This window comes from Oculina patagonica, chromosome 8 (assembly GCF_052425735.1).
Source record: "Oculina patagonica isolate OP01 chromosome 8, crgOcupat, whole genome shotgun sequence".
In the NCBI taxonomy this organism is placed as follows: domain Eukaryota; kingdom Metazoa; phylum Cnidaria; class Anthozoa; order Scleractinia; family Oculinidae; genus Oculina; species Oculina patagonica.
This window is the reverse complement of record NC_135765.1, coordinates 7,099,693-7,111,539: the sequence shown is the minus strand read 5'-3', so window position 1 is coordinate 7,111,539 and position 11,847 is coordinate 7,099,693. Positions and strand designations below refer to the sequence as shown.

Genomic DNA, 11,847 nt, shown 5'->3' with positions numbered 1-11,847 from the left:
ATACAACGTATCTGACGTATAACCTAAATCAACCGAAAGAAAGAAATTGTACCGGTATTTGCGGTTCTCTTAGATTTAAGAAAAACAAATGTCCATCTTTCTTTTCTCGGCTCTTTACAAAGGGCTATAGAAGACAGCGATTTACTCCGGGGATAGAAATCGTGTTGTGAATTAATGCATGCGACGCTACAATATAACGCAACTTGTCGAGCAGAAAAAGGTGACAGTGTGTCACGAAGCGGTCTTTAAAAGGTCCTTTCGATTTCGAAATCCGCGAATCGGCTATATTCATCATGAAAGTTCTCAATCCGTGCGATTTTAATTTATTGGCAAGTGGATCTAGCCTGCGTAGCAGGCGTCGAATGGAGAGGGAGCTTTTTTCTTTTTCCCCACCCCGTCCCCGTTTTTGGCCTGCTTCGCAGGCACCGCAATGCAACATGGTCCAGCTGTATGCGCCCTTGCTGCCTCAGCGGTTATAGCCAAAAATGCGGGAACTTTTTACCAACACCGCGGTGTAAAATAACAAGAAATTTTCGTTTAAATCATGAAAATGTAGTGAGTTCGGTCGCCAATTTCTGCATCATAAGTTATCAATGGCGCTTTCTAGTCCAGAATCACCAGTACCGCCACGTCGTGTCTTCATCAACCGTGTAGAAAATCCAAGCGAGGAACATGAAGAACTCAACAAAATGGCGCATGGGGTCATCGCTGAGAGTCGAAGGTAAGCGAAATTCACATTTTGAAGGAAAATTCGTGTAATTTTTCGATTGAAGTTAATTAGGTTCCGTGGTACATGCAAGATCTAAACAAAATGAATTCTGTTTGGGTAACTTGGCGGAAATCGAAGCATTTTCTGGCAATTATCCCAGGCCATTGAAGGGCAAGCTAATGCACCTATATCAATGGTTTGCCCTAGGATGGGGGGGGGGGGGGCAACCCACGGGAATTTGACATTGTAAGTCCTCCCAGGGTAGGGATTTTGACATCTAAAATGGTCTGCTGGGTTAGAAATTTAAGAGGAGATATGTGAAATTTGACATTCACTAGGTGCCCAGGGGTGGGGAATTCAAATCTGGATTCCAAAAAATTTCAAATTCCCCTGGGGTTGCCCCCCCCCCATCCTGGGGCAAACCATTGATAGGTGCATAAGGCTTGGACTGGAGGAGGGGATGCTGGGGGTGGGGAGAGCTGTCCGCTTACGAGAGTGTCCAGGGTTAAGAGAGCTTCGACTGTAGTCATATACCAGATTATGCTACAACATGTACATGTTTGAAACCCACATCAGTTTGTTTTTCAATACGTCTGGGATAGAGCAGTGGTTGACAACATCTCAATAGCACATCCAAGTCCTTAAGGATTTCTATTTAATGTAGTCAACCTGGATCATGTGTACTAAAATACATGAATAGGCGGTCTTGGTCAATCCCTCGGTCAGTCGATATGTATATATAATTGAGTGTTGAGGCAATATATCGGTTGAGTGTCGACTAATATTTGGTCGAGTATCAACCATTATTTAGTCAACACTCGTCCAATACTTTACTGACTTTTGAAGGAGTATTGGTTGACATGTCAGTCAAGAATTGACTGATGGAACAGTCAATTAGAGGTTGGAAATAAGTTGACATTTCGGCCAACATTTTGCTGATATATGGTTGACACAGTTGGTCACTACTTTACAGATAATTAGGGAGGGATCGACCAAGACCGCCCATAGTACACAAGATCTGTCAATCCCTACAAATGGCTAATAATAAATGTTTTTCATGTTTGATTTCGTTCACAGTGAAGATGTCTTCTCCAGCTACGTGTGTAATTCATTAAAGCAGAAGGAGGTTCAGCGTCATCCAGGAGATATTGTAGAGGCTGGATGTCTGGCTGTAAGTGTTTAAAAGAAGTAGAAGGGTTTAAAGTAGTAGAATTAAGGTAAAAAGCCTACTATGCAGACATCCTAATAACCTGAAACAGTTCAGCCTGATTACAGCATGACAAGCCAAAACAGGCTTGTAAAAAGGCTTGAAACTTTTTAATTAGTATCTGTAACAAGCTGTATCTTCCCAATAGGCTCAACAGCTACCAGCAGCTAAATATGGATTGTTTGAGTCACTTCCACAAGATTTAGTAGAGACAGGTGAGACTTCATTCCTCTTCCTGGACAAATGATGTTATAGCCTCTAGCGCAGACGTTCTTTTGGCTCGACACATAATCTTTCCTTCCTAACGAAAGTCTGCTGAAACTAGTGGCACTTGTTACAAGTTTTCCTTTTGTTTAAAAAGATCAGCTGGAGACAGGGTTAGAAACAAAAAATATCAGAGCACTAGCCTCTGGCTAGTGACCTTCGAATTGCACTCGCCCAGATTAGTTTTACACTCGCCCAGTCTCCTCCATTTTAAAAGAAAAAGAAAATTTAGCCCCCGTCCCCCCACGAATCACTTTTGATACTCACCGTGCCACCATCATGGTGGTCGATCGCAATACGGACTGCAAACTATTTCTTCAATGAAAAATCGATACGGACTGCAAACTATTTCTTCAATGAAAAATCGCCAAAAATAGACCTTACACAGTTTTTAATTTGATACGTCTTCCCAAATTCCTGTAGTTTGCAAGCAAAGTTTTAAAATTGTACAGAAAAAGAGGCCGGAAAATCGGGAACTAGCCATCTTGCTATGTTTTTGGCTCGGTGGACAACTCAGTGTATTTGTGACTAGAGGTACCTTATTGTTACTTATTTTCGCGGCTTATTTCGCGTCCTCTCGCGAGATTAGCTATTTTTTTTTCTTTCGTTTTTGCCATCGCGAATGTCTCCAAAAATTCTGTTCCATTTTCGCGGTTAGTACCCGCGAAAATAAGTAACAATAAGGTATTACTTTGTACAAGTATGTCCATCATGTAACAATCACCAAATGGAAGCCATTTTTGCCTGTTTACGAATGTGCAGCTTTGTTGGAGCACAGTTGGTTGGAGATTTCAAAATGTTGGAAAGCTATATCCGCTTGTGGACAGTGTAGATTGTTTTAAAGTGGAAAGTAAAAGTTACGATATGAAAATAGGACTCGCCAAACCGGGCTAGTGATCCGTGATTTGTACTCACCCGACAGTTTTCACACTCGCCTGGGCGAGTGGGTGGGCGCAAATTTCCAACCCTGTGGAGATCACATGGAGGTGACTAAAGAGCCAATCACACACACCCATAAGCTCCCTTGGGGCGATTACTTTCCCAGTGTTAATTTATGCATGAAAAAAAAAACTTTCAAATCCTTGCTTCGTGTGAAGACAATTTAACTCCCCCAAAAATTGATGGAAATGACTGTTTTCTCAAAAGTTTAGCAGATGTTCGTTGGAGAGGAAAGATTGTGTGACAAGCCAAAAAACGTCTGCGTAGGTGGCTAGTAGCCAGCGTAGCTTGGCGTTCTTCGTCGGGGGGCGGCGCGCGCGAGCGCGCGGCGGGGCGGGAGTGAACGCCAGCCGCCAGCCGCAGCGCCTCTAACGGGAGAATCTCGAATAGCGGCCTCCAGGGCCGCTCCGCTCTCCTGTGGTTGTTGGCTTTCCTCTCTCCGCAACTAGGCCGCTCAATTAGCATTGTGGGGAAAGCAGGGTGAAACAATGGTTGCGGCAAACAACTCGGCAGTGATATGACTTAACTGGTTTCCCCGACTTGCGTGATTTTTGGCCTCCAATTTCAGACATTTTGGCCTGATCTTTCCCGGTTTTTTCCTGTACCACATGTGAGTTTGAAGACAGTCCCTTTTTTTTCATCTTCACCGCGTATCATATCGTGAAAAGATTTCCCCGTTAGGGCGTCTGGTGGCTGGCGTTCTTCTTCTCTTCTTCCCCGTCGCTGCCGCGTGCGCGTTCTCCTCTCCCCCACTGCCAGCTCGCTGGCTGTGGCTAGTGACGTTAAGACACTAATAGTACAAACTCCAAAGATAAACCTTGTGCAAAGGTTTGCTCATGTGGTATTCTAAAGTCATTGAAAAAACATTACCGGTCTCTTCTCTTTTTTTTTCCCCCCCCTCCGGGCCCCCCCCGCTTCCCCCCCCCCCCCCCCCCCCCCCCTTTTGGGGCGCCCCCTTCTCTTCCCCGGGGTGCTTGTTAGCAATTACTGTTGTTTTACCTCAAACTCTTCTGCGTGTTTTCTTGGTGTTGACTTATTTACCTGTTCCATTCTTTCAGGTAAACTGAGTGACTTACAGCTGGAGGGTGTTTTATATGCTGTAAGTAGAGCAAAGTACAGTCGAAGCTCTCTTAACGGACACTCTCGTAAGCAGACAGCTCTACTTACGACCGCCTTGTTTAAAACCCCGTTTTAACTCCCATACAAACTCTGTATTTTTACATTCTTGTAAGCGGACATTCCCATAAGCGGCTGCGGACACTTTCAGAGATTACGACATCGACTTTTTCTTTGTTTTTAAGCTCCCGTAAGCGGACACCCCAAAGAAAATCCTAGTAACAACCTTTGAATCTTATTTTTATCAATCAACTTCACATCGCCGTTCGTCGCAATGATTTTTCAGTAATTACTATTTCAGTGTTTGTTTTGTCGACATCCACGTTCGGTTACATTTCGAAACACCACTTACACGCATATTAGCATATGTAAGCGGCCATCTATCCCCTACACCTCTAGTGGCCGCTTACGAGAACCATTCTCGTAAGCGGCCAGCTTCAGTTGCGAACACTTTTTTCGCGTCCCGAGGGTGTCCGATTATGAGAGCTTCGACTGTAATAGGTTTTTGATTGGGCAATTGAACTGTCAAAATCTTGGTCTGTTTGATTCAAACAACCAAACTCTTAGTGGTGTAGAAGCTGAAGTAGACAACAATAATAAGTTAGCTATTTTTTAATGAGACTTTCTCGTTCAGTTCTGAGTTTATCCTTGTGTCAAACATCTTGTTGGTTTCTCTCACTTTTCAGTGTCAGAGACATCAGATGGTCCTTGCGAGTGGACAGAGGGCGGGGTTCTTTATTGGAGATGGTGCTGGTGTTGGCAAAGGGAGACAGGTGAGTTTATCAGTTAAACCGTGTTAAACTGGGAACAAATGCATGAGGTCAAAAATGCCAAATCTTTGTAATTGGTTTTCCTACATTTTCTTAAAGAAATCATTCAAAATAGACAAATCAACCATAAACTATTTTTCCATGGTCAACACTTTAATAATAGACCCTAGAAATGGGGCCATAAAATTATCAAAACTCAAGTGGAACCACAAGCAAAGCAAGCTCGATTTCACTCTTAAGTTTCCATGGTCTAGAAAAGTGTAATGAAAAAATGTTGCCCATTTTGTTTTACAATAACAAAGAAACTTAATGGCAAATAAGAGGGAATATAAAAATCGCATGTGCGTGCACGATAACACAAAAGATCACGTTTTCTGCTTGAAGCCAACCAGCTTGTTGGAAATTTGTCCAAATATTGCAGTATATATTTTAAAACTCTTCGTTTTCTGTTTATTGAAAAGTTGCAACAATTTTTAAAGTTTCCAAAAATTACCTTGCATTTTTACAGGAACTCACATCATATTTATGGTCTATACTTTTATCGACCATAGCTCTCAAACAATGTCCAACTCTAATTACAGTTGTTGTAAAACAACAGTTTTGCCATTGTCTTAATTCTCACTACTGATTTACCTGATTTGGTATTGATGCTCTAAGGAGAAGTGGGATATCTATCAGAGTCAGTGACACCCCCTTGAACTGTTCTCAAGATACCCTTCAAGACTGACTATAGCGGTATATTTTATCAGGAAGATGAGACATTTCTGGTCAAAATAATTTGTTTATAATCTCTTGAATTAATTTCCAATCTAGATCTCTGGAATTATATTGGACAACTTTGCCCGTGGAAGGTGCAAACATATTTGGTTTAGTATTTCAGCTGACCTCAGATTAGATGCACAAAGGTTTGTTTTTAGATCATAGATTCAGGGCTGCAAATAATTTTTTTCACTTGCAAGGACATACCGGTATGTCCTACTAAGACACCATCTTGGTCAGACAAAACAAAATTGTGGTCGGCCAGAGTTTTATTCATCGTTGCTGTCAAATGATTTACAATCAAAAAATTGTCTGGACATTAAGTCCGACCACACTTGGGATTTCATCAGGCATGGGCAAATTTTGGTTGGTCAATGTCCGATGACCCACAGTTATTTGCAGCCCTGTATATACATATACCGTATTCGCACGTGTATAGGCCGCACTTTTTTTCCTTATAAATTTTCTTCAAAATGGGGGTGCGGCCTATACACGGTATAACTTCAATCTTCATATGTCTAATTCGAGAACCATCTAAAGTTTTCACGCAATTCTTTGCGCAACACACGTGTATAGACTTGGGCCAATGTGTGACTTTGATATTCTAGTTAATCGCAGTTGATACGAATGTTTTTTGAAGCCTGAAGGAACAGTTTGATCCATGCACCCCACTGAGTCGTTAAATCATTCAAGCTTAGCTAGAGAAATGATCCACGCATGTAGAATTGATCAGAATTGCCGATAACATATCTGACTGAATGGTCGTCTTAATGCGTGTACAAGTTACGATCGTAAGTTTCATGTGCTTATGTTTAGATACGATTCAAGATTCAACATGGTTTCCTCGGTCAAATAATTATGTTAACTTACAACTGAGCTTGGTTTTCAACAAAAACAGAATCCAGGAACATCAAAAACTGCATAAAAACGTAGCATAAACTAAGATGTGCGAATTTGACACAATCCGCCGCCATCTTTGATCCATTCAGTAACCTTAGCAACCCATAACAATCGTGCGTAAATCAAACAAATGTAACACGAACATAACAGCGCATAAATGAAACTAATGTCTTAAAGTTCGATCCGTGCACCTTACTACGTCAATCAGTCATTCAATCTGTGGGTTTTAAATGTTTTTCATAACTCAGGAATGGTCTATGTAAGTGGAATAAGTCAGAATATCTCCGACAATCTGTCAAAACGTGTGTACAAGTAGCGATCGCATCTCTCACTCGCGTATTTTTTGTAATAAATTTGCGATTCAGCACAGGTTTTTCTAGTTACATTGACTTACAGCTGAGCTTTATTTATAACGAAAACATAGTCTAAGAACGGCAAACACTGTATAAAAAGCAACATAAGCTTTCCTGTGGTTGATAGATTAGTGGCAGAAAGCGGAAGGTCGAGCTAGATGTGATCTGCACATGGATCAAAGAAGCTTGGGACGAGATACCTCAGCAACTGATCAGGAAGTCCTTCCTAAAATGCAGCATCACAAACGCCCTGGATGGCAGTGAGGATGATTTCCTGTGGCAAGATGACGACGAGGATACCGTAGACAGCGAATTACTCCCCGAGGATGACAGCGATCTTTACTATGCTGACGAGAATGAAATGGCTGCAGCAGAGATCGATGAAGCTTCCTATATGGCACTGTTTGGTGAGAGCGACGATGAAGACTTTGAAGGATTTTAAGGCAGTGAACATTAGACTGAACTGAACGTTAGAACATTGTAGATAAGAACATTTTTTAGTCTTGTAGTATCTAAACATTTACAGAATAGGAAAGACCGCAGTGGTGTGATAATTTATTGTAGCTTCGCATGAATTAAGTATTAGGTTTTCTGTTTGGACGTTTTTATTGGTATTTGAAATATTGTGAAAATAAATTTCTATTTAAGAATAAACTATTTTGGACGGACAATATTTTGTTTGTATTTGATTTTATTTGATTTTCCCTTCCCCTCCCCTCTGTCATTCTTTTCTTGCTTGATCCCAGTTTTCCTCTTTCAACAACAGGCTCGGCCGCTAAGCTATTTTGCTCCGTGTTCCTGATCACGTACGCGATTTCACATTACAACTACTAAGGAAATAAGACAAAATGTTAGTGTACTTGGACTACAAATCAAGTATTAATTACCCAGGTACCTTTTCTTTTGACTTTCTTCTTACGTTAAGACCATATTAAAGACATGGCTGGAAGTTATTTACAGTTTACAATGTTTGTTCGATCGATTGCAAGCTAAGTTATTTACCGTGATAAATTTTGTCGTATAAACAAATTACTATATCTTGGCGGTACTCAGCACTCTGAGAAAACTAAGCCAGGTCTTTAGCCCTTTTTAGAAAGCAGTAAATTATTTTTTTCCAAGAAAATTTGGTCAAAAGTCGGGGTGCGGCTTATACACGAGTGCGGCCTATACACGTGCGAATACGGTATGTTGTGAAATTTTTAAGACCAGGCTTGCCATTATATGCCTATTAATTATCAATAAGTGGTAGCCATATTGAATTTTTTGGTCACAGAGTTAAACAGACAGACGGGTGGGCTAACAGTTACTGGTAGTGCACTATGCATTTGACTATGGCAGTGAGAGGTCTGAGTCTTAGAAGCAGTGGCATGAGCCAGTGTGTTGTGTTGAGGGCAAGATTCAAATTTTACTTTCACAGTGCCTCTGTTGACTCATATGTATTAATTGATGGCAAGCCCATAGGGAAGAACCTTACAAAAATGTTGAGGCTGGGGGTAGTCTGCAATGTACTAGCATCCCATCCTGGAGGAGAAAAGCAGCTCTTTTAGAATCAATGAGCTAACTGGCTCCTTTGTTCCTTTACTTTGATACTGTTTTAAATTTATTTTGGAATCGATAAATGTCATTTGAAAAATTATAATGTGGACTATGGTTTCAAAGCGTACCAGTACTTACATGTATACCTTCTGTGGACAAGATAATATGGAACTTAATTATTTCTAAATACTTATTTTTCAGAGATTTACATGATATTGGTTGCTATGCCAAAGTGATTGATGGCTGTCAGCAGCTTGACAAAGAGACAAGGTACATACTTCCCGTAAGGGTCAGACTTGTTTTTCCCTTTTTTAATCACTTGACAGAAATACAGGTTACATTTTTATAAAGTTTAACTTAAATTAAAATTAAAATTAAATTTTCTGCATCATTAATTAACTAGTAGATCTGAAAGATCGATAGTTTGAAGTGAATGATGTTTTTTTTTTTCCAGAGTATTTGGCTTACCTGCTGACTTCAAAGAAGGAGTGGTCTTTAGCACCTATGCCACGCTTGTATCATCTGTCCAAAAAGGTAATGTTTAATAGTACTTGTAAAATTCATTAAATATTCATGCGGTTGCGAACCAATCCCAGTACCATATTCAGATCACAAGTACACAACTGTAAACCCCAATACAAATCAAACAAAAGAATTAACTATTGATACAAACTCCTTCTCAGCTAATTAGTATTCATTAACTTTTGATACAGATCTGTACTGATTCGCATAACAATACTTTGCATTCAATTTATTGTTTTCATTTAACAAGTAGAATAAAATATTGGCGTCCAATCTGTATGGCCGTAAATTATAATTACGGTAAATAAATTTTGTTTCAGTAGCACTTTAAGGAGAACTTACATGTTGACACCAGTATACTATCTATGTAGGCAAACATTTTTATATTTTAAACCAGTATGTAATTTATTTACCCACGTAACACGGAAGAGCTCAGGAGCTCGTAAAGATGTGTACGTGCATCCAAGATCAAATTGGAATTTGGAGTGTTGGTTTTTGTGGAGGGAGGAAAACCGGAGAAAAACCCTCGGAGCAAGGACGAGAACCAACAACAAACTCAACCCACATATGGCACCGGGCCAGAATCGAACCCGGGCCACATCGGTGGGAGGCGAGTGCTCTCACCACTGCGCCACCCCTGAGCACTCCCTTCAAATTTATTGACCTTGCTCCATTTTCTTCAGGCACCAATCGTCAGAGCAGGCTACAGCAGTTAATTGACTGGTGTGGCGGTGAACAGTTCAATGGATGCCTCATATTTGACGAGTGTCATAAGGCCAAGCATTTTGTACCTGTAAGTGACTCGCTTAGAACTGATGCTTTTGTTCTGAAATTGCCTCAAGTTGCATAACATTGCCCCTTTGGCTAAGAGATGTCTACCCCATACTTCATCTTATCAGTATATGACAGTGTATTGTGGGCTAGTAATATCTTATAAGTTATAATTATAATGTGCCAAAATTCTATGGCTCTTTGAACAACAAAAAACTAACTTCACTGGTAAGGTAAAGTCTGCATAAGAGCCTAGTGACCTGTCAGGCCAGAGCCTATCCCGGTTTCCGTAGCATGAAGCGACTAGGAGTATTTCTACTCCTCCCTGGATGGGATGCTAGTCCATCACAGGGTTACACTCCAGATTCACAGAGTAAACACAATTACTGATGTCTATAGGCTATTAGTAGAAACTCAGCTGTGTTCTATTGGAAATCCGCGAATCTGATTGGTTCTCCCACTGTTTTCTATTCGCCGATAGAAAACAGTCGCGCGTGCGTAGCTCTTTAAGCGGTAAATTTTCTTGATTTTTGTCTTCAAAGTGCATAATATTGTATGTTTTGGACTGCAATCCTTTAGAGTTTCTACTAAAACAATTAGACTACGAGCCCGAGTTTTCTATGAGTGATAGTCAACTCGGCTGCACCTTGTTGACTATTTGCTCATAGAAAACTCGGGCTCGTAGTCTAATTGTTAATTAGTTTACAATGTGGCCCATACATAAACAAACAAATATTGTAAATAAACATAAATTTGCATTTTGTTAAAAATCCCAACCGGTGGGAGGCAGAAAACAAGAAAAAAGCTTTTTTTGCATACAAATTGAAGTAGGTCTGTACATTTGTATCTCAATTTCACTCATGAATACACTCTGTGTTGTTATTTTTTAGGGTAAAGAGGAAACAAGTACAAAAGTAGCCCTTGCTGTCACGACAATACAAAGGTATTTTAATTAAGGAAGAAATTTAATCATAAACTATGTTGAAATTGTCTTCACCTCCCCCCCCCCCCCAATTCTTCACCAACTTACATGGAATTACCTGTCAGACCTAATTTCTTATGTTTCATTGCAGAATCCTTCCAAAAGCTCGTGTTGTATACTGCAGTGCAACTGGAGTAACTGATGTGAAAAATATGGTGTGTCTTTTCAGCATTTTCATAGACTACAGTAGATTACAAATAACAGTTAACTGTCACTATAACAAACACCTTTGGGACCACAATTTTGTGACCACAATAGAGAAAGTCTGTGGTAGCAGGAGTCATTTTCAGTATTTTTTATTAGCCATGTTCAAAACGAGCAGGGGACTGAGTACGAATATTCAATATCGATTGCACTGAAAAACTGGGCCCGTCATCTGAAAAAGCATCCAAAAATTAGTAACTCAACTAAATTTGAGAGTTATTGGTTTAAACGCAAAGGCATGGAACTCTTTTAAAAATCGTTAAAATAAGAGAGCTTAGTATGGCTGGATGGACAGCTGTCCCTCCAATCCATACTAAGCTCTCTTATTTTAGCAATTTCTAAAAGTGAACCATACCTATGCGTTTAAACCAATAACTCTCGAATTTGGTTGAGTTACTAATTTTTGGATGCTCTTTCAGATGACGGGCCCAGTTTTTCAGTGCAATCGATATTGAATATTCGTACCCAGTCCCCTGCTCGTTTTGAACATGGCTAATTCACCAGGACCTAAAGTCCTGTCCGTAATAATGGGGTGTCTGTAATAATGAGGTGTCTGCAAGGCAGGAGTTGACATTATAATTATGAATTTACAACACAGTAGATTAATTTTAAACTAGTGGCCGATGTATTCTGGTTCTGACTTTAACCAACCAGAGGTGTTGCATTTAAAGTTTGCTTTATTTGTTATTCCGCAGGCATTTATGGAGCGACTTGGTCTCTGGGGAGATGGGACGGCATTTAAGTCATTTGACTCTTTTCTTACCAGTATCACTAAGAGAGGCCTTGGTAAGATACTCTAAGTCTGAATTGAGCAA

General features: G+C 40.3%; 2 protein-coding genes across 3 annotated transcripts in view; both read left to right on the top strand.

The window, feature by feature from the left end:
- The first annotated feature begins 254 nt into the window (after positions 1–254).
- The window catches only part of LOC144662993 (uncharacterized), a 33,515-nt gene continuing 21,922 nt past the window's right edge, over positions 255–11,847 (top strand). Inside the window, 12 exon segments of the mRNA XM_078523919.1 lie at positions 255–721; positions 1,787–1,880; positions 2,065–2,131; positions 4,178–4,218; positions 4,922–5,008; positions 5,819–5,910; positions 8,755–8,823; positions 9,008–9,087; positions 9,759–9,868; positions 10,737–10,789; positions 10,920–10,983; positions 11,728–11,818. Of these exon segments, the coding sequence (XP_078380045.1) occupies positions 594–721; positions 1,787–1,880; positions 2,065–2,131; positions 4,178–4,218; positions 4,922–5,008; positions 5,819–5,910; positions 8,755–8,823; positions 9,008–9,087; positions 9,759–9,868; positions 10,737–10,789; positions 10,920–10,983; positions 11,728–11,818 (976 nt within the window). The 5' untranslated portion in view covers positions 255–593.
- Positions 6,185–8,197, top strand: LOC144662682 (uncharacterized). Of its 2 annotated transcripts, none has more exons than XM_078523540.1 (2): positions 6,185–6,555; positions 7,145–8,197. In XM_078523540.1, the coding sequence occupies exons 1-2, from the start codon at positions 6,523–6,525 to the stop codon at positions 7,457–7,459; spliced, it is 348 nt and encodes a 115-aa protein (XP_078379666.1). In that variant the 5' UTR covers positions 6,185–6,522; the 3' UTR covers positions 7,460–8,197. The 2 variants fall into 2 exon arrangements, with proteins under 2 accessions (XP_078379666.1, XP_078379667.1); XM_078523541.1 differs by having other exon boundaries at positions 6,185–6,923.

Bases quoted from the DNA above. Each gene is read 5' to 3' on its own strand.
- LOC144662682 (XM_078523540.1), top strand. From the start codon at position 6,523: ATGGTCGTCTTAATGCGTGTACAAGTTACGATC. The intron at 6,556-7,144 runs GTAAGTTTCATG...TGTGGTTGATAG, and splicing joins TGCGTGTACAAGTTACGATC to ATTAGTGGCAGAAAGCGGAA.